At 43.3% G+C, this 26,062-nt stretch overlaps 2 protein-coding genes and 3 non-coding genes across 6 annotated transcripts; all 5 read right to left on the reverse strand.

Annotated features, from left to right (window-relative positions):
* Positions 1 to 6,486: 6,486 nt before the first annotated feature.
* On the reverse strand, positions 6,487 to 10,314 carry LOC115202977 (60S ribosomal protein L3). The gene is made up of 8 exons (XM_029767192.1): positions 10,257 to 10,314; positions 9,394 to 9,586; positions 8,937 to 9,105; positions 8,386 to 8,521; positions 7,929 to 8,115; positions 7,373 to 7,731; positions 6,963 to 7,082; positions 6,487 to 6,616 (listed from the first exon to the last, which is right to left on the reverse strand). The coding sequence occupies exons 1-8, from the start codon at positions 10,257 to 10,259 to the stop codon at positions 6,572 to 6,574; spliced, it is 1,212 nt and encodes a 403-aa protein (XP_029623052.1). The 5' UTR covers positions 10,260 to 10,314; the 3' UTR covers positions 6,487 to 6,571.
* On the reverse strand, positions 6,702 to 6,833 carry LOC115147556 (small nucleolar RNA SNORA54). The gene has a single exon (XR_003866399.1). It is a non-coding gene; the product is annotated as a small nucleolar RNA SNORA54 (small nucleolar RNA).
* Positions 7,816 to 7,908, reverse strand: LOC115147579 (small nucleolar RNA U83B). Its single transcript, XR_003866405.1, has one exon. It is a non-coding gene; the product is annotated as a small nucleolar RNA U83B (small nucleolar RNA).
* Positions 8,223 to 8,316, reverse strand: LOC115147583 (small nucleolar RNA U83B). The gene has a single exon (XR_003866407.1). It is a non-coding gene; the product is annotated as a small nucleolar RNA U83B (small nucleolar RNA).
* A 140-nt stretch (positions 10,315 to 10,454) lies between the features above and the next one.
* On the reverse strand, positions 10,455 to 25,551 carry LOC115202981 (solute carrier family 25 member 39). 2 transcript variants are annotated; one of them, XM_029767205.1, is made up of 12 exons: positions 24,997 to 25,546; positions 20,191 to 20,296; positions 16,048 to 16,107; positions 15,392 to 15,442; positions 14,114 to 14,223; positions 13,868 to 13,935; positions 13,548 to 13,672; positions 13,175 to 13,348; positions 12,866 to 12,975; positions 12,097 to 12,178; positions 11,897 to 11,977; positions 10,455 to 11,781 (listed from the first exon to the last, which is right to left on the reverse strand). In XM_029767205.1, the coding sequence occupies exons 2-12, from the start codon at positions 20,285 to 20,287 to the stop codon at positions 11,663 to 11,665; spliced, it is 1,077 nt and encodes a 358-aa protein (XP_029623065.1). In that variant the 5' UTR covers positions 20,288 to 20,296; positions 24,997 to 25,546; the 3' UTR covers positions 10,455 to 11,662. The 2 variants fall into 2 exon arrangements, with proteins under 2 accessions (XP_029623065.1, XP_029623073.1); XM_029767213.1 differs by lacking the exon at positions 15,392 to 15,442 and having other exon boundaries at positions 24,997 to 25,551.
* Positions 25,552 to 26,062: the final 511 nt, after the last annotated feature.

Genomic DNA, 26,062 nt, shown 5'->3' on the forward strand with positions numbered 1-26,062 from the left:
ATGGCTCCAGTCCCACAACTAACAGCTGCTGCCTCAGGCCTGGGGCCCGGACCCACTGTACTGGACTGGAGGTTCCACTGCCCCAGGCCCAAAGCCCCAGCCCAGTCCAGCCCAGGACAACAACAAACAACCTTACTGCTCTGGCTGGCAATACAATTACATACCAGGTTATCTGAGACAAACCTACATAACACACCAGTTTAAAAAATAATAAAACATCATTACAGTAGAAGAGCAGAGGCAGGGCCTCCCGAGTGGCATGGTGGTCTAAGGCACTGCATCACAGTGCTAGCTGTGCCACTAGAGATTCTGGGTTTGAGTCCAGGTTCTGTCGCAGCCGGCCGCGACTGGGAGACCCATGGGGCGGCACACAATTGGCCCAGCGTTGTCCGGGTTAGGGGAGGGTTTGGCCAGCAGGGATGTCCTTGTCCCTTCACACACTAGTGACTCCTGTGGTGGGCTAGGTGCAGTGCACGCTGACACGGTCACCAGGTGTGCGGTGTTTCTTCTGACACATTGGTGTGGCTGACTTCCGGGTTAAGTGGGTATTGTGTCAAGAAGCAGTGTGGTTTGGTTGGTTTGTGTTTCAGAGGACACACAGTTCTCGACCTTTGCCTCTCCCGAGTCCGTATGGGAGTTGCAGCGACGAGACAAGACTGTAACTACAGTGCCTTGCAAAAGTATTCATCCCCCTTGGTGTTTTTCCTACTTTGTTGCATTACAACCTGGATTTTTATGTGGATTTCATGTAATGGACATACACAAAATAGTCCAAATTGGTGAAGTGAAATTAAAAAAACAGAAATGTGGTGCGTGCATATGTATTCACCCCCTTTGCTATGAAGCCCCTAAATAAGATCTGGTGCAACCAATTACCTTCAGAAATCACATAATTAGTTAAATAAAGTCCACCTGTGTGTGTGACAGGTTAAAGGAAATACTCATAGCCTGTTATACATTAAAAAGTATTAGTAAGTTCATAGTATGTGAGGATCTTAAAACATCTAAGGTTAAAAAGATCATGCATTCAGTATTAGTTGATAGAGATTGATAACATTCATATAATTGTGTTAAAAAGTTAAAATCCGTCAAGCGTACAAAGGGTAAGAATTGTGAGAGGAATGTGTAAATGTTATATAGATTACTTTATGTTGTGGTGCCTAATTGAAGGGGAAAAGTGTTAATCTGTGATCTACTAAATGCTCTTTAGTAGATCCAATGCAAACGTCCCACCTTGCCCAGGGAGGTTAAAGAAAGAAATAAGCAAACACATTTGGTGTTTGCCAAAAGACATGTGGAGTCTCCCCAAACATATGGAAGAAGGTACTCTGGTCAGATGAGACTAAAATTGAGCTTTTTGGCCATCAAGGAAAATGCTATGTCTGGCGCAAACCCAACACCTCTCATTACCCCAAGAATACCATCCCCACAGTGAAACCTGGTGGTGGCAGCATCATGCTGTAGGGATGTTTTCATCGGCAGGGACTGGGAAACTGGTCAGAATTGAAGGAATGATGGATGGCGCTAAATACAGGGACATTCTTGGCATTCTGGTTTCAGTCTTCCAGAGAATTGAGATTGAGACGGAGGTTCATCTTCCAGCAGGACAATGACCCTAAGCATACTGCTAATGCAACACTTGAGTGGTTTAAGGGGAAACATGTAAATGTCATGGAACGGCCTAGTCAAAGCCCAGACCTCAATCCAATTGCAGTACACCAGCGGAACAAGATTGCAGTACACCAGCGGAATCCATCCAACTTGAAGGAGCTGGAGCAGTTTTGCCTTGAAGAATGGCTAGATGTGCTTGGCTAGATGTGCCAAGCTGATAGACATACCCCAGACTTGCAGCTGTAATTGCTGCAAAAGGTGGCTCTACAAAGTATTGGGGGGGTGAATAGTTATGCACACTCAAGTTTTCTGTTTTTTGTCTTATTTCTTGTTTGTTTCACAATAAAAAATATTTTGCATCTTCAAAGTGGTAGGCATGTTGGGTAAATCAAATGATATAAACCCACAAAAAAATCAATTTTAATTCCATGTTGTAATGAAAATAGGAAAAATGCTAAGGGGGTGAATACTTCCGCAAGCCACTGTACCAATTGGATACCACGAAATTGGGGAGAAAATGGGGTAAAAAAAAAAAAAAAGAATTGCAGAGGCAGAAATGTGCTGTTTCATATTTGATAAAGCCATGAGAAGGTACTTCGGAGCAGATGGAGAGATTCTTCCAGAAAGAGACCATTACCTGAACAGTTGACCTCACCTCCATTAGAAAGGCAGGGAGTAATAAGTTCTGTATTTTACAGTGTTACTGGCTGATTTGGAGAAAGAAGTGCTATTATGTATAAGAGCGCTGTAGGTGTTGGGACTGGACGTATCTGTGCTTGCGCTGCAGTGAGGGTCAGTGCCACTGAAGGTTATTATTACATAACACAGGCCATCTCCATGACTCTCCCTCCAGATACAATGACATACTGCTCTGCCTCTCTGTCTTTCTCACTAACAGTCAGCCCAGACACTGTATCACTTCTTTCAGTGGATGCATCATGTTCATATCACATTCTTTGGGATTTGTTTCCCCTCCTTGAACCTCAACGACGAGAAATGTTTCCGTTGGGGAAAGTTTTGAAAAACTGAAATGTGCTATTATGTGAACAATGCTCCAAAGACTTAAAGTAGCACTCCAGTCTCATTCTCACCCCATTGAACACCTGATTTACTTAACAAAAGGCACATCTCAATAGGTGGTCCAGGTAAGTCTGACATGGCACGAGTGGGGGTATTCTCTATTGCTCTTCTATTGTTCCTCGAGCAAGGGGAAGGCCAATGGACTTCCCATTAAACCAACTCCTTGAATGCCCTCCTCCCTGTAGTTTGCAGTTGTGTCTAAAAAACACTATTTTAATCAAAAAATATTTGTTTACCCTTTAGTGTGTGTACTTTATTGTCTTTATACTTGGGAAAAGTAAAATAAATCACTGGAGGACATCTTTAAATTAATAGGAAATAAGGACCTTGAAAATCCTTCTGAAAATCCATTTTTTTGCAAAGGGTGCAGAATATTATGCAGAGATGTGTCTAGCGGGAGATGTGAGGGACGTCTAAATGGAGTGCGAGGCCCTCGGGGTCCTCCTCATTACCTGCTGAAGTGGAGGTGAAAGCACTTTTGAGATGAGTCAGAGTGGAAGGCTTAATTGCTGTACAGAGCTAGGTGAGCCCTGACTGAAGCCAAATATGGGTAGAACACATGGACATACACAGAGTGTACAAAATATTAGGTACACCTGCTCTTACCATGACAGACTAACCAGGTGAAAGCTTGATGTAACTTATTGATGTAACTTGTGAAATCCACTTCAATCGGTGTAGATGAAGGGGAGGAGACGGGTTAAAGAATGATTTTTAAGCCTTGAGACAATTGAGACATGGATTGTGTATGTGTGCCATTCAGATGGTGAACGGGCACGACAAAATATTTAAGTGCCTTTGAACAGGGTATGGTAGTAGGTGCCAGGCGCACCAGTTTGTGTCAAGAACTGCAATGCTGCTGGGTTTTTACATGTTCAACAGTTTCCTGTGTGTATCAAGAATGGTCCACCACCCAATGGACTTCCAGCCAACTGTTGGATAAACCTGTCAATAATCAACTGACTGGCTTTCTTGATGTTTATAGTATTCTCTCTGGTATGCAATCTGGTTTCCGCTCAGGTTATGGGTGTTCACCGCAACCTTAAAGGTCCTAAATAATGTCACCATTGCCCTTGATTCTAAGCAACGTTGTGCTGCTATTTTTATTGACTTGGCCAAAGCTTTTGATACGGTAGACCATTACATTTTTGTGGGCCGGCTAAGGACTATTGGTGTCTCTGAGGTATTGGTGTCTCTGAGGGGTCTTTGGCCTGGTTTGCTAACTACCTCTCTCAAAGAGTGCAGTGTATAAAGTCAGAACATCTGCTGTCTCAGCCACAACCTGTCACCAAGGGAGTATCCCAAGGCTTGATCCTAGGCCCCACACTCTTCTAAATTTAAATGAACAACATAGCTCAGCCAGTAGGAAGCTCTCTCATCCATTTATTTACAGATGATAGTTTAATCCTCAGCTGGCCCCTCTCCAGATTTTGTGTTAAATGCTGTACAACAAAGCTTTTTTAGTGTCCAACAAGCTTTCTCTGCCCTTCACCTGGTTCTGAACACCTCCGAAACAAAGGTAATGTGGTTTGGTAAGAAGAATGCCCCTCTCCCCACCTGTGTGATTACTACCTCTGAGGGTTTAGAGCTTGAAGGAGTCACCTCATACAAGTACTTGGGAGCATGGCTAGACGGTGCACTGTCCTTCTCTCAGCACATAGCAAAGCTGCAGGCTAAAGTTAAATCTAGACTTGGTTTCCTCTATCGTAATCGCTCCTCTTTCACCCCAGCTGCCAAACTAACCCTGATTCAGATGACCATCCTACCCATGCTAGATTACGGAGACGTAATTTATAGATCGGCAGGTAAGGGTGCTCTCGAGCAGCTAGATGTTCTTTACCATTGGGCCATCAGAATTGCCACCAATGCTTCTTATAGGACACTCTATACTCTGTAAACGGGTCATCTCTGTATACCCGTCGCACGACCCACTGGTTGATGCTTATTTATAAAACCCTCTTAGGCCTCACTCCCCCCTATCCGAGTTATCTACTGTAGCCCTCATCCCCCACATACCACACCCGTTTCGCCAGTGACATTGTGCTAAAGTTGCCACAAGCAGAAACATTCCTGGGTCGGTTGTCTTTTCAGTTGGCTGCAGCTAGCGACTGGAACTATCGAGCTGCAACAAAGACTCAAACTGGACCGGTTTATCTCCATCTCTTCATTCACTCAATCATGGACACTCTTACTGACAGTAGTGGCTGCTTCTCGCGATGTATTGTCTCTACCTTCTTGCCCTTTGTGCTGTTGTCTGTGCCCAATAATATTTGTACCATGCTGTGTTGCTGCCATGTTATGTTGTCTTGGGTCTTTCTTGATGTAGTGTCTCTCTTGTCGTGATGTGTTTTGTCCTATATTTTTAATCCCAGCCCGTCCCCACAGGAGGCCTTTTGGTATGCCGTCATTGTAAATAAGAATTTGCTCTTAACGGACCTGCCTAGTTAAATAAAAACGTGGCGTGTGGGACACAGGAGTCAACATGGGCCACGACCCAACAAATTGAGGCTAAAAGAGGGTGCAACTCATTACAAAAGGTGTTAAGGTTTTGTACACTGTGTAGCCAGTTGGCTGAATGGAAAATGACTTGCATTTAAAAAGACATGTGGCTATATACTTCCACATTCATGTAAATCAACAATGGTCTAAAACTGACAAGGAACATAACATCATCCTGATTAGTGCACTGTGGACTGCAGTGTTCTCCCCTTGAAAATCTGGACAGCCTGCAGCGACGGGCCATATGACAATAGTCCGGTCACTTTCGCAGAGGAACATGTGTTGATGGAATAAGTGCCAGGATCTGTTACCCTGACCAAATTCCCATTAAGCACTCAAAGAACAAAAATGATTTTAGCGGAGAACATTTATACAATACGTACATCTTGCCGTGTAACTATGCAGGTTGTCATGAGATTCACAACCCATCTATTAGCCCTGGAACTGTACTAATTAACCACATCTGCTGTTTTCATTATTCACTGAGCTGTCATCTGCAGCTTTCCAATATGCTGACACGCAGCGGTACAAGGCCACCAGTACTGCCCAAACACATCAACATCCTTCAGCTCCAAGGTAGGCAACCGCTACACTGAACTACAGACAAGCAGCCCTTTTGAAGTCAGCCTATTTCATGAGCCATGTTGACCTTGACAAGTTTACTGCCACCAGGTGCAACCTCAGAGTCCATGACTAGCTTGTGCATTAAAGCAGAGATCACCCCTTCAGTAACAAGATACTAACGCCAGGGAGCAAGATCTGAAAAGGGCTTCAAATGGGTGGCAAGATGAGGAACCATTTTTGCCAAATGGGGGCAGATCGTCAACAGGCAGTATATTTTGGCTGTGTAAAATTAATGAACATTTGCCCTAATTTTAAACTGTATTATTTAACTTGGGCAACGCGACCAAATTCACATAGAAATGTGAGTTAGAGGCACTCATCGAAAGCAAGTCTACGGGTAGATCTGTTCTATGCATCTATTCAGTTTGAGTCTCTGTACACCAGTGTCAGACAATAGCACGGCGGTTTAGGTGGTACAAACAGTATCTACACAACTTTGTCACAAAACAATAAGCTAGCTGAATTTCTCCCTGAAAGCCGCTGGGCGGTCAACTGTCCTACTTATCAGGACACAACTTAATTTGATCAAGCCACATGTAGCAAATAAGCATTCCATGTTTTGTTGAACAAATTCACATTGACCTCAATACAAAAACTCAACTTGCTGTGCCCAGTTAGGCCTCAGATTAAAGTTTGAGACAGTCCCTATGCATATCATAAGAAACGAGAAAGGAGTTTTCACTTGTTTTATTATTAAACAACTCCGCAGTGCAGTATGAGGACTCATACCACCAGACAGAGCTAGAGGACACGGCATTTAGGCCGTCTCTTCCTTGGCAATGCGGTCCTTCTTGAGTGGTCCCTGTAGACAGAAAGGACAAGTAGTCAGTAACGATGCATATACAGAGTTTAATAAGCAACCTCTAGGCCATCTGTGGCTCCAGGGGTGATGTTCCCAGAGAGTGAACAGGGAACAGCAAAAAAAATGATGCCGCTCCCCTGCCTCACTGAAGTTTGATCTAGCACCTGAATGGAACCCAAATTCATACCAAGAGTGAACCAGGTTACGATAAGTGCACTATGGGCATAGGGGACTGAGCTGCAATGTATGTGAACTAGGGTGGGTCCACTACATAGATCCAGGGGACTTGTGAAACAGAGGGAAGACAAGGGAAGAGACAAGTGAATGTCATGGAAACTGAACGCACCATGAACGCCTTCTTTTCCTCCACTGTCTGGAAGCGGCCGTGGCCAAACTTGGAGGTGGTGTCGATGAACTTCAGGTCGATCTTCTCCGTGGCACGACGGCTCGACTGCACCAACAGAGACTGAAAAGAGGCATTTTTTTTTTTAAAGATAAGTGATGCATTCCTTTAACAGGCCAACAATATTTTGCGCATTGTCCATCTGGTATGAAACAAATGCCCTAGAGACAGTATACACCAGAACTCTACATGCAACAAGGACAGCACACAGCCATTCGTTCAGTCGGCCCAGGAAGGGAACTACCCATATTTAATATGTACCTATTCAGGTGATCCAACTTATAAGTACCTAAATCCCAACTGCCAATGCATTGGAATAAGCGTGTATAAGATGGAATTTCCTCTTTCCTCACCTTGCGCAGGGTTAGCACCCTCTTCTTGACTCCAATCGTGCAGCCCTTCAGCATGACAAAGTCATTGGTCACCTCTCCGTAGTGGACGAAGCCACCCAAAGGGGTGATGCTCTTGTTGGACAGATCGTACTCAGTGGCAGCGTTGTTCTTCACCAGCTTGCCGTCCTTGGTGTGGTAGCCCTGGCCGATCTTGTAGATCTTCTTGTTGATCTCTGTGCGGTGGTGGTAGCCCTTCTGACCAGCGCGGGCCACAGAGAAGGCCACACGGGAGGGATGCCAGGCACCGATACAGGCCACCTTACGCAGACCACGATGGGTCTTACGGGGGAGCTTCTTCGTGTGCCAACGGCTGGTGACACCTAAAGGGGGAATTTCAATGTTTAGTACCTGAGGACTTGGCATGAATAACTGAAGCCTGGTTAACTACATGGTCATTAGTGGGTTGTGGTCTCAGAAGGAAGGCAGCATGGAATGTATCCTCATGCGTGTCGGACGCCATGCCTGGCGCAGTGTTCCGTGGTCTCATCACAGACACAAAGCCCTTCTTAAGACATACCTTTGTATCCGTGACCCTTTGTGACACCGATGACGTCGATCATCTCATCCTGGGTGAAGACGTTGGTGATGGGGATAGACTGCTCCAGCTTCTCACGGGCCCAGTCCACCTTGTCAGAGATGGAGCCTCCATTGAGCTGCACCTCCATCAGGTGGGACTTCTTCTGCCTCAGGGGCAGCAGCCTCATCTGGAGGGGGAGGAGAGAGGCAGGTGAGCCCTGGGACAAGGACCGGTATAGCTAGTACAAACACTATGTTTTCAACCCAAAACTGGGTTAAAATGTGATACTAGGGACATTGTCTCAGAAGGAAGGCAGCATGGAATGTATCCTCATGCGTGTCGGACGCCATGCCTGACGCAGAGTTCCGTGGTCTCATCACAGACAGTCAGAGGGAGATCTGAGTCATTAAAACTATGGGGCATTGCAGGCAGCATATTCTATCCTGCTCAGACTCACCTGCGTGTGGGCGATGATGCGGACGACCTGGCAGTACTTCTTCATGGAGGCGAAGTCCTTCTCCAGCTGCTTCTTGCCCTCGTCATCCTGCCACTTCTTACAGTACTTTGTGAAGGCCTTCTTCTTGGACTTGTACCTGAGAGCATGCAGCGTGACCGAGGGTAGGGGAGAAGAGGCACACGGGTTGGCACAGGTCCTTCATAACCCCAGGGGGCCAGCGGAAGAACACTGCACTCAGCTGCTCGCCCAGCCTTCACAGGGGCGAAGGGGGCAGTTACAGCTTCAGAATGGGTTTCGGCTCATGGCGCGGTTTCTAAGAAGCTCTTTCCACCGGCCAGAGGAGCCCGGAGCTCATCAGGCCACGAGGCACCCGAGCGGAGCTGCCACCAGGGGGGGCACCGGATGTTAAAACTCGCTCAGTAAAACACTACATGTTTTATACGTTGAGCAACATCATGCTTCAAAGCTCCTATCTAAATGTAATTAAACACTACATTCAATCGTCAAAATGTCTTTGTAAATGTCTATTTTTCATGTGTGTAATGACTCACCAGTTCCTGTAGAAACGACGCTTGCACTCGTCACTGATGTGCTCAGCGAAGATGGTCTTGAAGGAGCGCAGGCCACGGGGGGTCTCGACATAGCCCACAACACCCACCACAACCATGGGAGGAGTCTCCACAATGGTCACAGCCTCAACCACTTCCTTCTTGTTCACCTCTGTAGGAAAATAGTAGTCAGGTATAAAGGTTTGTAATACAGGAGTTCCACAGTAGACTTAACTTGCAAAATGTCAATGCTCATTGACTGCGCTCAGTGCTCGACATTCATCAAGGGTTAGACCCAATATGTCCGCCCGTCGAGGGGATCATCATAGGCAGAAAAAAATACAAACTACAGTACTGCAAGACCGAAGGTAATATGGCTCGGTTATGTATTCATAAATCCCCACAGCAATATTCACCCAGTCAATTAAACTAACAAAACAGCATGAAGCCAAATACTCACTTGAGCCAGGTCTGTCGACTTCACGCACGATGTGAGTCATGCCAGCCTTGTAGCCAAGGAAGGCAGTCAAGTGGACAGGCTTGCTGGGGTCATCCTTGGGGAAGCTCTTCACCTTACCACGGTGACGTCTGCTCCTCTTACGGGGCAGGAAGCCCAAGGATCCGTGGCGGGGAGCCGAAAATTTACGGTGGGACTGTGAAGACAAGGCAATTCAGCACATTGTCCATGAGGCATACAAAACGATATGAACGAACGCCAGTCAGTATGTCACAACGCGACATTGAACAGGAACAGCACGAGGCCAACCATTCTGTCCACCCGTCGAGGGAATCGTCTCCCATATTCAATGATTTCTACCTATTGGATGTTTAATCAATAACCGGAGTAGCAACATCATTAAATAAATCCCAACTGACGATGTAAACAGCGTCTTGGAATTAAACATGTGTAACGTTAGAGGTTCGGAGGACCTCGACTAGCTACTGTTGTCTGGCTAATGGGTGTCAGGCCTCATAAGGTAAAGCCCGTTAACAGTAGAAACTTAACTAGCACCTTGTCAGTTTTAAACAAGTTTGATTGTGAACTAACTTTACAAAATGTTTATTTAAAATGTATTTGAGTAACGAAGCATGCTGGCCTCAGTGCATCAGCCATTTAAACTACCAGTATGCCAACGATTACTGCATACATTCATTCTGTAATATTCTAAGACCATGTTATTATGGTAAGGTCTAACATCATACAACTGTATTAATTACAAATAGACACATTTTACCTATTGATTTAGAGGGGGAACATATAAGGATTGCGAAGATGCAAAACGGATTGAAAACGCAAGTCTCAAATAAGAAAGATGAACTCACCATTTTGTCTCAGAGCCGGTTGAAAAAGAGGCCTATGGAAGGGAGAGGTTTGGTATTTATACAAGGACGTGCCCCGTCACGTGATTAACGTCGCCAACCAGCATCATGGCTCCGCCTTCCGGCTGTACAAACCCTTGCTCAAAATCTACAATTCTAGTTTAACAGAAATGCATCAGGTAATAAATAAGGCCAAAGCTCTTGTGATTGGTGCAACACCTTTTTTATTTTACAACTGTCCATCTCAATGTTTTACAACTCATCTCAACTTGTTCTCAACTAGCCTACCTGGTTAAATAAAGGTGAAAAAAAAGTCTAAATCCAATTAGGCATTCTGTTAGATGATCTGTATCCCTCTGAATTTAAAAAAAACTAGTAAAACCAGTCACAGCATATAAAACATTCTATACATCCATGTAAGGTACACAAGAAATAATAAACACACAAATTGAAGATCAAGGCAACAACTCAGTTCAGTCCAGCAGCCTACTTAGTAGAACTCCAGATCCTTCTGAAATGCTGAAAAAAAATCAAATAAAAAAAAAAGATAATATTGACTCAGCCCTGTTCTGAGATGGATCAACAGAAAACCTGCATACATTCAATCATGTAAAAAAAAAGTATGTCACCCCCTTTTAGATTGCATAGTCAATTTGTCAGCTGTTTTGTCTGAAGTATTTAATTTGATTGAATAACATGTACCAAATTAACTTATAAAACCCAGTTCTCATCCTAGGGGAATGAGCCATGGTAACCCACGTATTGTATTTATTCCCATCACAAAAATGGACATTGAATAGTAGGCTACCATTGGTCAGATGACAAATCAATATGCGAGAATGCTACATTAAGAACATCCACTCATCCCAGCTCAGCCATGCATTTGGTCTGGGCTAGTAGTTGAAGGGAAGGTCTTGATTGAATGGATTACTTTGCATGCAGTTTTTTTAGGGTTGTTGTTAGAAGTGTTCTCCCAGGTATGAACAGCAGGGGGCTGCACTAGCAAAGATGAACAACTCTTTTAGCGTGCAAGGAAAGCATGCTAACGCCTGAATAAGCCTTATGTCACAGGGCCGTTCCCCCACAGTTCTGAATTTAACTAATGGACACATTCATGGATACACGTATGACAGTGTTCACAGTTGTAGGAGTAGCCTCCCTGTGGGCCAATAGAAAGGGCTAGAAAGCAGACAAAAAAAGACCATTCCTCATGTCTTCGCCTTTGTCTGAATTGAGAGACAGAGACTCCTCCAGGGTGATTTGAAGCTCAGGTTTCTAGGTGCAAAGTCTTAACCAGGAGCAGTCTTGCACAGCGTGCACGTGAGCGTGCATTGGCAGCTGCTAATAGTCTCTCCCCATTCTGCCCCAGAAGAAGGCAGCCAACCCTGCTTCTCCACACATACAGCCCCTCAGCAGGCCTGTTGCTCCCGGTCAAGGTTCATCTTCTGGAAGAAGATCTTCCCAAACTCATATGTGCTGATCATGACAGCACAGGCTGGGGCCACTTTAATCACCCTGGGTAGGAAACCTGAGGGGGATGAGAGACACAATTTACCTGATTTAGTCCTCCATTCAGACTGCTTACTATACCAGCGCTTCAGGCATTGCAAATATATACTTTTTATATATCCTTTTGGACTTACCTGCAAAGAGCCCCCTGTATCCCGATTCAGCCCAAATTCCCCTCATGATGTGCCATGTGGATGTGGGATTCTTCACAGGGACTGGGAGGAAGGGGAGAAAGACAGCGATTTAGCGGGAAATCCTACGTTCTATCAGAGGATAAAATACGATTTCAGACGTGAATGTTCATATGGGTACATAAGACCCTGTAATTACACACCTCCCAGTGTCTCCATCTCTCCCAGTTGGATCTGTCTCCGCGTCTTCACCACGTCAAAAGGCAGGGTCATGATGGCAGCCACCTGGGACAGAAGACAATAGACACACTCTCTATAAGCAATACCCAGTGAAATCAACATAACTTACCCCCTGATCTATTGATCAGCAGTACGTTATGTAACTAGACAGGTGAAACACTAACAACAGGCTTTAACCAGGGATCCACCTGTTATCAATTATCAACAGTCTAATGGTTGTCACAATGACACAGCAATTCTCTATGTTTTTCTGGTGTCAACTCAACCCTTATAATAACTCATGAGGACTGTAGAACTGCCATGATTTGACAGGGAACTTCCTGTTTTACTACAGATCTAGGCTAAGTAAGTGTGTCCACTTCTCTCACATATGAGAGAATCTCTCTAAACAAGCATAGACCTGTTTTCAGCAGGGAGAGGCATTTGGTTTGATTTATCATGGCCTCTTTCTGTCATAAATACAAATAACATCTGTTACAACTGGCTTTCCTGGTGAGAGATAGCACACTGAAATCTTATCGATAATTTGTCAATGATCTACCTATAATAAAACACACCTCTGCCTCACTTACAGTAAACTGAAAAGAATAGGAGCAGAAAAAAAAGAGTGACTATTTAACTGTATACACCTTGCAATGTACAAACCATCCATCATCTTCATGAAATCTAATAGAACACATCTGCTTTAGATACATTGTAAATTCCCAGTAGAGGTATCAATGAGATACTCACAGCTCCAGAGATGGCCCCTGCTGTGAAGCTGATGGAGAAGGTGGCCTGAGACACATGGTACTGATCACACAGCTGGGCCTTCACCAGCTCATAGTTGAACCAGTACAGGGCTGCACACACAGACACAGAAAAACAGTCAGGTTGAAAAGTCACTGAGAAACATTATCACACCGAAGATAGTATTTATTATTCACCCACACAGGCGGTCTTCATTATGTAACCCCCAACTTCTATCAACCAGTCCAACTAAGCCCTAGCAGTGACAGATAGATGGTTAGTGACATGACGTCCATGGAGGTGAAGTCTCACCTGAGAAGGGGACGTCTCGTAGGACAGTGGGTCCCCAGCCCCTCCACAGGGACAGCCAGCCATCCTGGGCAACACTAGAGCGGATACACACCCTCAGCTCGCTGTAGGTCAGCTTCTGGGACTGCATCTTGGTACGCACCAGCTCTAATGGGCTGATCACACTCACTGCTCCCACTGGAGAACACAGAGACGGGGGAGTCAACGGAAGAGGGGCAGCAACAAACACAATATGTTACAGAAGGGAACAATGTAATAATGGCATTATTATACATCTACATTCTTAGTGTGGTGTGTGACAACTGAACTGTATCATAATCAAGACTTAATCAACTTCCAGACATTGTGACCCCCCCGTCCCATGTAGTCCACTTACGTCTAGCGAGACCCCCTGCCACCAGGGGGATGTAGTTGCCTTGGAACCCCATGCCGTAGCGCAGTAAGTCTCTGAGCTGGTCATAGCAGGTGAAGTAGATGACCGTGGCAGGCACCGCCATCACCCTGTACACAAACAGGAAGAGACTGTCATTCTCAAAGCTCTGCAAGCTGTTACATGATTAGGTGCAAAACAACACACTGAAATTGAAACCATAAAGTCATAGTTCTGAGTTTCTCTTTTATACAATCAAGGACTGATCGCTCTTGTTACCGTTCTTTATTACAAATACATGTACTTGAAATAGCCCAGTGACTCACAGCGTGGGAGGCAGCCCGCTCCACAGAGACCTGACCCCCTCGTTGCGCGTGATCTTCACAAAAGCATCCTGAGAAAAACAAACACCACACAGTGTTTGTCCTTGGGAACTGTGGAGTTCCAAAAAAATACAAACATTTGGGACTTCAAAAGACAGGTCGTTCCCCATCCAGTGCTTTAATGATGTCAAACCAGGTGATGTTGTGCTGTGGTGGTGGGAGCGAATAAGACGGTTCTGAGTCTCTTACCAGGGTGCCACTGAAGTGGGTTGGTGTTTTGTACCAGCTGGTGCAGCTGGCCCCGTACTGACACACATAGATGTGATCCATCAGGCCATTACAATACAGGAAGCACTTCCCTGAGAGACAAAACACAAGAACAGGGTCACCAAAACATAACCATACTGGTTAATACGTTACTGTATGAGACATGAAGCTCTACTTCTATCTAGACTATAGATCGGTAAATGTGAACCTACTGGGAGTAATGCCAAACGTTGGCGTCTCTGTAGGGCACGCATTCATGTGTAATTACAGTATGTCCGTTTGATACATCTATAGCTTCTAGTTCTATGTCAAATGAATGGATATTCAATAGTTCTATAAAATAATGACATTGGTAAAAAAATAAATACTTTAACAGTTTGTTTTTCAGTCAATACTTTAACTTATATTGACGTGAGGGTGTCCATGACAGAGCTTAGATAAGCTATTAATAACAGAGGTAATGGCAATGACCGGTCAGACAGACACTGGGGACGATAACACCAAGGCTGCTCTGGCCAAGGCTGCTCTGGCCAAGGCTGCTCTGGCCAAGGCTGCTCTGGACTACTAGTGTCTGCCTTATTTTAGGTATTGGCAAATGGTCAATCCAAAGCAAAGGATTTGAGGAGAAATCTATAAACAAACGAGCTCCTCTAGTAATAGAAAATGACAGTAAAATGGGTGTTATACAGTATAACCTATGAACTACTTGTTTGTTTCTTTGAGATTCGTAAACACAAGTACCACAAAGCACAATTTGATACCCGATAGCTATGAATCACATTGAATTCTTTCAAGTACCAGAAAGCACTCATTGTTACCACATCATTTCGTTGTGAAGTTCAATATGCTAATACTGACTAGCTGGTTGCACTATCTGGGCTAATTTTCCTTAGTTTTCTTTATAAAATGTTCAGAGTGATTCATGGTGTAGCTGAGTGGAGAGAGAGAGAGAGAGAGCCAAGGCTGTAGCCCATATAATCATTCAGCTGAGAGTATGAGTGTGCACTGAGGAAGAGTATGAGGGCGCACTGAGGAAGAGTATGAAGTTACATATATAGACATTGAGGGTACATATAATTGCCAAAGACTTCAAAATGAATTTGCTCAGACTATGGTTAAAGTGCATTTGTTTTGTTTTCCCAGGAAACCCAGTTTGTTAGTAGGTCATATTGGCAGAGCAGTGCCAGATAGACACATGTAGTCAGTCAGACTGGGCAAAGTCTGGGCATGCAGCGAGCGGCGCCGGAGGGTTATACTCACATTTGGAGGGGCGGATTACACCACTCCATGAAGCAGAGTCAGCAGCTAAAGCTATGAAACAAAGCAAAGAGAGAGAGATAGAAACACAGAGATGGAGAGACAATGAAAGAGCACAAGACACACAAAATAAGCATTTGAGCAGAGAAAAGCTAAAGCATGTCTCACATTCCACTAAATGTAGCCTGACATGGCTGCCGAAGGTCAACATTGCCGACATAAGGACTTCTAAACCCCCTTTACCTCAAACCCTATTCTATTATTTAGGCTTAGGGAGCAGATGGGCAAGAGGCTGAATGTAGTCTCTCACAGGGAAAGTGATGACAGTGCAGTTTAGTTTTTTTCAATACATTTTTTATTTAACTAGGCAAGTCAGTTAAGAACAAATTCTTATTTACAATGACAGCCTAGGAACAGTGGGTTAACTGCCTTGTTCAGGGGCAGAACAACAGATTTGTACCACGTCAGCTCGGGGATTCGATCTAGCAACCTTTCGGTTACTGGCCCAATGCGCTAAGCACTAGGCTACCTGGCTCCCCAGTTTTCAGGGGTGGGGAGTGGGGACATAAACATCTAATTCTTAGGCTATCTCCGCAATGGTAAGAAGCAATAAGCAGACTCATCGTATAAGCAGTGAATGTTATCTGTTAGTGTTCTACCTTGATAGAATGGTGTTTGCTGGGCCTGCAGCCTTATCTTCACCACGTCCAGTGGTGTGACTGTGAAAGAGAGAGAGTCAATTATACTGATCTATTTACACCCATCATGGGCCTCGTCAATGAGGAACATGTGCATACACGAGTGTGAGCGTGTGTTTGTGTGTGGTGCAGTGTGTGTGTGGATCTGGGAAAATGGAATAGTGTTCTACAAGAACGGTGTCTTCCCTGAAAAAAAATCTGTGTGGGCGGGGGGGGTAGACAAGGCTTGGACACTTGTTCCGCAGGCTTTGGAGTCTGGTCAGACTAGCCAGACCTCAACCTGTACAACTAGACTGGAGTGGAGCTCAGATGGACACAGTGACAGCCTCTGATGCAGTTGTGGCAGACTCCTGTGTTGTCGTGGAGGCTTCGGTCAACCATGATGGAACATTTCATCCTAGTTCTACAGTTGCCATGGCACCTAGTGGCAGGCTAGGCAGAGAGCTCATGTAAATTCTGTACATATTTAATAACATTTAATCGTTTTTATACAAATACTTTTTACAAACATTTTATTTTTCAACAGCTAAAAGAGTGCAGATCAAGTCTTGATATCATGAATCGTAACCCTGCCTGTAACCTGATGAAAATCCGCATGGTCAACAAGCTAGCTAATTCTGTAGAGACAGTATCTAATATAGCTTTGTTACAATTGACAGTTACAGCTGATTTCAGTACTGTATATCGATTCACTCTCCTTAAATATTTGTCATCTGATTTATTTGTTTCAGTCTCTGAATTGTTTAATCTCACTTTTTGCCACCAGCTCCTGATATCAGGGCATAAAATCTATAAATCGGTCTCCTGAATTTGCCTGGTGCACATGCGCACTAGGCCTGAGCTCATTTTCCCTGGCTAAACTAGCTGGCTACTGAACTATGCTAGTTTTTGTCCTCATTGCCAAACTTCAGAAATACTGCATCCTCAACTTCAAAACTCCTTTTCTACAATAGTTATAATTTGCTGGAAAGAAACTTAAATGTTTTTTTTTAACAGCATGACTGGTTTGTGAAATCTGTCGTAAGACGGTGGAAAAGGATATCATTGCTATTTAAAATGGACCCAACATCAGTTTTCAGATTCACCGGCGTCATTGGCGTAGGGTTAGCTGGACGTTTCTGACTGGTCTTGGAACTGTGACAACAGGCAGCCTCTCCTCGCTAGGTGCGATGGGATATGTAGTGATTTTGCCAATACAGCCAGATATGTACAGTGTTGTACCTTCACCCTTTTTTTTACACTGACTATCGTTGATTAAAATCGGACTTCTCTGGTATTATTTAGTGTTGTTTAGACTGTTCAAAATTGTCAGAAAAATAATATTTATAATAATAACCCTCCTATTTATGGATCTCCTTATTGTTATCATTACTATTATTATGATCATCATTCTAATAATAAGTCATGTCATTATCATTAGTAGGCTTAGAATAGCAGCCTTGTATAACCACCATCAAGCTGTAGGCCTAAGACCACATCCTGTGTACTTTCTTAGGCCTATATTTCAATAGTTATATAGGCTACTGCATCAATCAATCATTAATTTGTCCGTGCCATCACACAGCATACGAGACATTCATGAAGGCCAGCATCCTGGAGTCGCCTCATCACGGTTGACATTGAGACTGGTGTTTTACAGGCACTATTTAATGAAGCGGCCAGTTGAGGACTCGTGAGGCTTCTGTTCCTCAAACTAGACACTCTAATGTACATGTCCTCTTGCTCAGTTGTGCACCGGGGCCTCCTACTCCTCTTTCTATTCTGGTTAGCGACAGTTTGTTCTGTGAACGGAGTAGAACACAGCATTGTACGAGAAATTCAGTTTCTTGGCAATTTCTCGCATGGAATAGCCTTCATTTCTCAGAACAAGAATAGACTGATGAGTTTCAGAAGAAAAGTCTTTGTTTCTGGACATTTTGAGCCTGTAATCGAACCACAAATGCTGATGCTCCAGATACTAAACTAGTCTAAAGGCCTGTTTAACTGCTTCTTTAATCAGAACAACAGTTTTCATAATTGCAAAAGGGTTTTCTAATGATCAATTAGCCTTTTAAAATTATAAACTTGGATTAGCTAACACAACGTGTCATTGGAACACAGGAGTGATGGTTGCTGATAATGGGCCTCTGTACGCCTATGTAGATATTCCATTTAAAAAAATCTGCCGTTGCCAGCTACAATAGTCATTAACAACATTAATGTCTATACTGTATTTCTGATCAACTTGATGTTATTTTAAAAATGGACAAAAAAAGTGCTTTCCTGTCTTGCAGGAAATCACACACAAAACGAGCAGTATGGCTGGTGGCATTGTCATGCTGGAGGGTCATGTCAGGATGAGCCTGCAGGAAGGGTACCACATGAGGGAGGAGGATGTCTTCCCCGTAACGCACAGCGTTGAGATTACCTGCAATGACAACAAGCTCAGTCCGATGATGCTGTGACACACCGCCCCAGACCATGACGGACACTCCACCTCCAAAGCGATCCCGCTCCAGAGTACAGGCCTCGATGTAACGCTCATTCCTTCAACAAACGCAAATCCGAACATCACCCCTGGTGAGACAAAACCGCGACTCGTCACTGAAGAGCACTTTTTGCCAGTCCTATCTGGTCCAGCGACGGTCGGTTTGTGCCCATAGGCAACATTGTTGCCAGTGAGGTCCTGCCTTACAACAGGCCTACAAGCCCTCAGTCCAGCCTCTCTCAGCCTATTGCGGACAGTCTGAGCACTGATGGAGTGATTGTGCGTTCCTGGTGTAACTCGGGCAGTTGTTGTTGCCATCCTGTACCTGTCCCACAGGTGTGATGTTCGGATGTTCTGATCCTGTAAAGGTGTTGTTACACGTGGTCTGCCACCGCGAGGACGATCAGCTGTCCGTCCTGTCTCCCTGTAGCGCTGTCTTAGGCATCTCACAGTACGGACATTGCAATTTATTGCCCTGTTTGTACAGATGAATATATTTAAGTTGTTGGTTTTCCCACTAGTTTTTGTGGGAGATTATTTTGAGTTAGTGCGTGTTGCACCTCTGTCGTCACAGTTTGTTTGTTTATAGTTTATTGTTTGTATTGCGAAGTTTCACATTGAAATAAAAGATGTGGAACGATATTCACGCTGCGCCTACACACAGACGTGACAAAAGTCAAGGTATTAGAGTGGCCATCACAAAGCCCTGACCTCAAACCTATAGAACATTTGTGGGCAGAACTGGAAAAAGTGTGTGTGAGCAAGGAAGCCTACAAACCTGACAGTTACACCAGCTCTGTCAGGAGGAATGGGCCAAAATTCACCTAACTTATTGTGGGAAGCTTGTGGGAGGCTACCCGAAACATTTGACCCAAGTTAAACAATTTAAAGGCAATGCTAGAAAATACTAATTGAGTGTATGTAAACTTCTGACACACTGGGAATGTGATGAAATAAATAAAATCTGAAATAAATCACTCTACTATTATTCTGACATTTCACATTCTTCAAATAAAGTGGTGATCCTAACTGACCTAAAACAGGGAATTTTTACTAGGATTAACTGTCAGGAATTGTGAAAAACTGAGTTTAAATGTATTTGGCTAAGGTGTATGTAAACTTCCGACTTCAACTGTATATATAAGTTTGATAATTATATAGACCTGATCATCTGTTGAAGAAATTGACCAACACACTAGTTCAAGTATATCCAGTTTGTAATTTATTGATTTTAACAGATCGGTTTTGTCCTTTACCATTCCCGGTGGTGAAAATATTAAACCGTTTTCGTTTTGAAACAGGTTCCCCTGTCTTACTCTCTCCCATGTTTGGGTGTTGCTTGTTTTCATCATATTTCTTGATACATTTCTCTAGTCTGATTTGTGTTGTTATCCAGATTGAAGGTTATTACCCACCAGATTGTGTAGTGCTAATATTTAATCTAACTTACCGATTTTGAATATTACGTTTTTATCTTGAGGTGGTCTACATAGCTGTGTTCAGTCCACCATCTTGGTGTTTGCAATCTGTGCTTTTACTGGTTCCCTTAAATTTCCCTTGGTAGGTTTATTTATTTATTTATTGGCAGAGAGAGGACATGTTTGTTGTTGTGCCCCTCTATTGGACATTGATCTTACCGAACAGTGATGTGAGCAGCGCCCCAGTGCCAGAGGCCAGCATCTGCTGCACTGGAGTGATCCCAGCTGAGGGGGTAACAACAGGCCGCTCCCCCATCCTGACCACCTGAGACAGACAGGGAGACAGAAAACACCAACTTTAACCACACTACTCAAATGTCATTGTCATAGTGTTACTTTAATTTTCTCTTCTAATGAGAGGCAAGTTAGTGCTTGACAGATTCCATTATATGTGAACTAAACAAGGCTGTTGGGGAGTGCCTCTGCTTTGAGCTAGGCTATACTCTGTCAAACTGTGCCTGATTAGTGAGACAGAATACAGAATGTCCTCAGGGCAAGACGGCCAGCCTGGTCACTGCCTGGACAACAGCAGGGCTATTGTAAAGCTTGAGCTTAGCCTAACCCCAGGCTCCTGCATATTATCCAAACGTGTGTCTTAGGGGTCCTTGAATCGCCAACAGCCATTACTAGTCCAAATGACAAACAGCTTGTTATTCAGGAGTCTATTTCTAAGTGATAGTGACTAGACGTACAGTAGCCTCGTTCATGTGGGATAGGAGGGGTTATAATAGAGAGCTTGACACACTAAGATAAGGTATCTGTTGTGGGCACGTCTCCCCTCTCCTAGCTACTGCACCCAGTTCTCAAACCCCACACACTCCCACAACACCTCACTGATACAATAGCACGTCTGGTGACATAAAAACTACTATTCATAGAAGATTGACTAAGCCCACATTCAATACAGACAGCGAGGGGGATTAGAACCTGGCAAATTGAAAATGGGTGATATCAAATGTGTTTACTAAGATAAATTAATAATTGGCAGTTTATGAATGAAAGAGTCTAGAAAGCAACAAGAGAGAACATCTACCTCTCTCTTTCCAGTACCACTAACATAGCTCTGTAAAGGGATAATCGTTTCTAGAGTAGATGTATAACCATTTCTAGCCCAGTTCTTAATCAGAGGGAGCCATCTCAAGCATGTGATCGAATGTGTTGTTGAATGTGTTGGTGCACTGCAGAGGAACTGTGCACTTATCAAGCCATGCTGAATGTCTCGTACTGCTGGCTTGCTGGCAGACGATCACGTTCCAATTTCCTTGACTATCACCTCCCCCTACTGCAGCTGACTGTGGCAGGATTACCCTATAACAAATCCCACCATATCCCGACCCTCAGCAAAAATATGAACACAAGCCAGGAACTGATTCCTACATTTACAACATTGTCTAAGCTAATTTCACAGAATTAAGACAGCATTGGTTATAGCAAGTTGTTAAGAGTAAAGATTATAACAACTAGTTCCTCTATGGCTCATGCATCTGATTATTATGCATAATATTTCTAATCCATGTGCTTCATCAATCTTGCCCTGTGTTGTGTGATAAATGGCAGGGTCATTCCTACAATGGTGCCTTTTCTGTCCCCAGGAAATAGAACTTCTTATTTTGTGTAAAAGGTGGATTCCAAAAGGCGTTAAATATAAGGTCAGCTGTCCTTTACCTTAAACTCAAAAATATGGATCTTGAAAGGGAATTTCATGCATTTTTAACACTTTTCAGTGGATGTAGGCATTTTTACCATGTCCCCGGGCGTTACTCATCAACTTCCACGAGAAATATGCCATAAAATAACTAAATAAAATCTTTCTTCATTATTTTATAGTCCTAGTTAAATTATCTCATACAATAATCATTTTCTTCATGATTATTGTATTTATTATTTTATTTAAGATTATGTGTGTCCCTGATATCACTTTCCACCCTGTTAGTTGCTCCCGAGTAGCACAGCGTTCTAAGGCACTGGATCTGGGGCGGCAGGTGGCCTAGTGGTTAGAGCGTTGGGCCAGTAGGTTGCTAGATCGAATCCCCGAGCTGACAAGGTAAAAAAATCTGTCGTTCTGCCACTGACCAAGGCAGTAAACCCACTAGGCCATCATTGTAAATAAGAATGTTCTTAACTGACTTGTTTAGTTAAATAAAGGTTAAATAAACATAAAATAAATAGTTTGTTGTAATTCTCCATTCAAGAAAACAACCCCTTCTTACAATGACACCATTCAGGAAGTGTAATTTCATTGGTGGGAAAACAATGCGCAAAGCTTAATAAATATAAACAGTTTTATATATTTTTTGTCTGCATGTCCCATCTCCACTGTTAGGCAAAATTCACCAAATGTAAACATTTTAAAATGTTTGAAAGATTAATTAAAACCCTGTTAAATTATGCTAGTGCAGGTATTCCCAAACTGGGGTACGAGCAATAATATTGGGGGTACACCAAATAAAAATGTTATTCACATTAAAAAAAAAAGATAGATATATTTAAACTATACATTTGGGTGAGGTTCTCTTCTCGCCTGAGTAGCCTCGTTTCACTGCCCAAATAAAATGAAACCATTTAGTGTTCAGTGAAATAACAACACAATGTCAAATACAGGTGGCCTAGTCAAATAATTAACATCCAATCACATTAACCGTTACTCTCTCGCGGGAATTCCACTAACGGTCAGTATGTAGCCAAACGTAGCTGCTGCTCATGTTGGTATCTGTACTTATGGAGCAAAAGCCCTGACAGGGAGACATAGTGGAGTGGTAATGCAAGCAGTTGCTCCAGATGCCACTTGGGTACACTGCAGCATCCACCGAGAGGCTCTTCCTGCCAAGGGAATTTTTTTATTTTACCTTTATTTAACTAGACAAGTCAGTTAAGAACAAATTCTTATTTTCAATGACGGCCTAGGAACAGTGGGTTAACTGCCTTGTTCAGGGGCAGAATGACAGATTTTTACCTTGTCAGCTCAGGGATTCAATCTTTCGGTTACTAGTCCAATGCTCTAACCACTAAGCTACCTGCCACCCCAAGCTGTCAGGAATGCATGACAGCTTGAAAGACATTTTGGACACTACAGTGAAAATGGTTAACTTTGTTAAAGCAGGGCCCCTGAACTCTTGTGTATTTTCTGCACTTTGCAATGATATGGGCAGCGACCACGTAACACTTTTACAACATACAGAAGTGCGCTGGTTATCAAGGGGCAAAGTATTGACATTTTTTTTAATTGAGAGATAAGCTTAAAGTTATTTACTGACCATAATTTTCACTTATCTGACCGCTTACATGATGATGAGTTTCTCACATGACTGGCCTATCTGGGTGATGTTTTTTCTCACCTGAATGATCTGAATCTAGGATTACAGGAACTCTCTGCAACTATATTCAATGTGCAGGACAAAATTTAAGCTATGATTAAGAAGTTGGAGCTCTTCTCTGTCTGCATTAATTAACAAGGACAACACAGGTCTTTCCATCATTGTATGATTTTTTGTGTGCAAATTAACTCAAGCTTACGGAAAATGTCAAATGTTATATAGCGAAGCACCTGAGTGAGTTGGGTGCGCAATTATGCAGGTACTTTCCCGAAATGGATGACACAAACAACTGGATTCATTATCCCTTTCATGCCCTGCCTCCAGTCCACTTACCAATATCTGAACAAGAGAGCCTCATCGAAATTGAAGATTTCTGGATTGGGCTGTGCTCAGAGTATCCTGCCTTGGCAAATCACACTGTTAAGACACTGATGCCCTTTGCAACCATGTACCTATGTGAGAGTGGATTCTCCGCCCTCACTAGCATGAAAACTAAATACAGGCACAGACTGTGTGTGGAAAATGATTTAAGACAGACTCTCTCCAATACAACCCAACATTGCAGAGTTATGTGCATCCTTTCAAGCACAACTTTCTCATTAACCTGTGATGAGTTAGTCACAATTTTCGATGAATAAATAAGGTTTTATATGTAAGATGGTTAAATAAAGAGATAAATTATATTATTATTATTTGTGCCCTGGCCCTATAAGAGCTCTTTGTCACTTCCCACAAGCCAGGTTGTGACAAAAACTCACACTCATTCTTATGTTTAATAAAAGTATCTTGTGGCAGGCTTACAATGACGGCAAAAAACAACATTTGAGAGTGCACCAGACCCTGTTGCTATAGGGGGTACGCAGCTGGAGGTTGAACGTTTGAAGGGGTACTGGACTATAAAAAGTTTGGGAACTGTGATAGTTCAATCTTTCACTCACTCACTCACTCACAGAGCTATGGATAATTTAGTCGTTACATTTCCACCCTGTTAGGATTATGCACATAACAGATTGGAAAATGCACCTCAAAAAATGTAAGTGCCTGAGTTTGATCAATATGTTTTTCTGAAAGTCAAACATGTTCTTTTTCTGATAAAGTATATATTTTTTTCTATTTCCCCAAAAGTTATTAGGTCCAAAAGGCACCGCTCAGTAGGAATGACCCAGCTAAAATTATATCTGGTAAAGAACAACAAACTGTAGCTAGCTAAGTAACTGTAATATTGCACTGTACTGCATCTCATGTTTGCACTACACGCACATCTACGGAGATACTTTGTGACATCTCCACCCAGTCAGCGAACCTGACCTTGTAGCCTTGTTGGCGTGGTGATGTAATGATGATGAACGACTAACACGGACATGTTGTCGTGCTCAAAAAATTACAAATAATTGAAAACATGTTGTCGTGCTCCTTTCTCAATTATAAAACGCTCACAAAACATTTGTTGTGGAACCTACCTAGGTACATGAGCGATCGTGCATGTACAATAGAGTAGCTAATCTAATGGCAAAACAGGAACAAATGCCAGCCCTCCCCAATTCAAGATGCTTGATAGCTAAGGCTAGCTAGCTGGCTAACAGACACTAGCTAGCTAGCTGACTAAATATCGCAAAACAGAAGATAAAACATGTCAAAGCTTGATACTCACCTCTAGTTTATAGCGTAGCTATAAAGGGTATCTATCTGCGTTGTGAATTTGATGGGATTTCATGGCATGTTGCCTGTTTCCCTAAGTGTTGAATGGACATGCTGTCCACAGCCGTGAGCTGCTGTTAGCTAACTTGACAAAGCTATCGAGCTAGGAACAAGTAAAGCGACCCCTGATTCGTCTGCCGTGACAAGACACGCCTTCCATTAGTCTGACCACGGTTCTTCCTTGGTTATTCTTCTTCTTCCCTTGCAAAAAGAAATTGAACTATATTTTAAGACAATTAAATACTCTTTAAAAAAAAAGCTGTTAGAATTATAAATGTGCGTCCTCCCCGACTTGCCTCTGTACTTGAAATAAATGCCTGCCTCTCATATCTCTATTCCACTGTTCCTGCCATCTCTGCACCATCACTGTCCATATCAGGCTTGTTGCCTCTGCCTTGCTCATTGAAACTACAACATCCCCACTACTAAGTGCTTGTTTATCCAGTACATCAACTGCCTCGTTCTCCTCCACCCCCACATGGGCTGGAACCCAAGTAAATGTTATCTGTATACCAATCTGTCTAATCTTGCCATGGGTTTGTAGACTCTCATTAAACATGACCTTGTCTGCTACGTGACCTAAAGGACTGGAGACTCATCAACATTGCACATGAATCAGAGCAAATAACTACTCTGTCTGGTTTGACTTCCTCCACCCACTGCAAGGCCAACAGTATGGCTATCAACTCTGCCTTATATACAGCCAGATAATCTGTAATATGTTTCTTGACTGCCACCCCACACTCCTGCACCGCAAACGCAAACGCTGACCCATTACGTCCTGAACCATCTGTGTAAATGGCCACAATATCCTGATACACAGTATCCAGACATATCTTAAACAAATCAGATGGATCAACACCCTCCCTATCTTTCTGTAGTCTCTCCAACACTTCTAGATCTACTACTGGAGGAGGGAGTAGCCATTGTGGATTTACAGGAATAGCTACCGTCAGACTGAACTCCCTTTATTACAGTCCCATCTCCTTCGCCTGGGTATTACCCACCTAAAGCTTGTG

The sequence above is a fragment of the Salmo trutta genome, chromosome 1 (genome assembly GCF_901001165.1).
Source record: "Salmo trutta chromosome 1, fSalTru1.1, whole genome shotgun sequence".
Classification (NCBI taxonomy): Eukaryota; Metazoa; Chordata; class Actinopteri; order Salmoniformes; family Salmonidae; genus Salmo; species Salmo trutta.

Coding starts and splice junctions, on each gene's coding strand:
- LOC115202981 (XM_029767205.1), bottom strand. CDS start 20,287: ATGGGGGAGCGGCCTGTTGTTACCCCCTCAGCTGGGATCACTCCAGTG. Junction 13,936..14,113: donor CCCACTTCAGTGGCACCCTG/GTAAGAGACTCA, acceptor TGTTTTTCTCAG/GATGCTTTTGTGAAGATCAC. Junction 13,349..13,547: donor GGCAGGGGGTCTCGCTAGAC/GTAAGTGGACTA, acceptor TGTGTTCTCCAG/TGGGAGCAGTGAGTGTGATC.
- LOC115202977 (XM_029767192.1), bottom strand. Junction 7,732..7,928: donor AAAGGGTCACGGATACAAAG/GTATGTCTTAAG, acceptor TTCCCCCTTTAG/GTGTCACCAGCCGTTGGCAC. Junction 6,617..6,962: donor AGGAAAAGAAGGCGTTCATG/GTGCGTTCAGTT, acceptor TTCTGTCTACAG/GGACCACTCAAGAAGGACCG.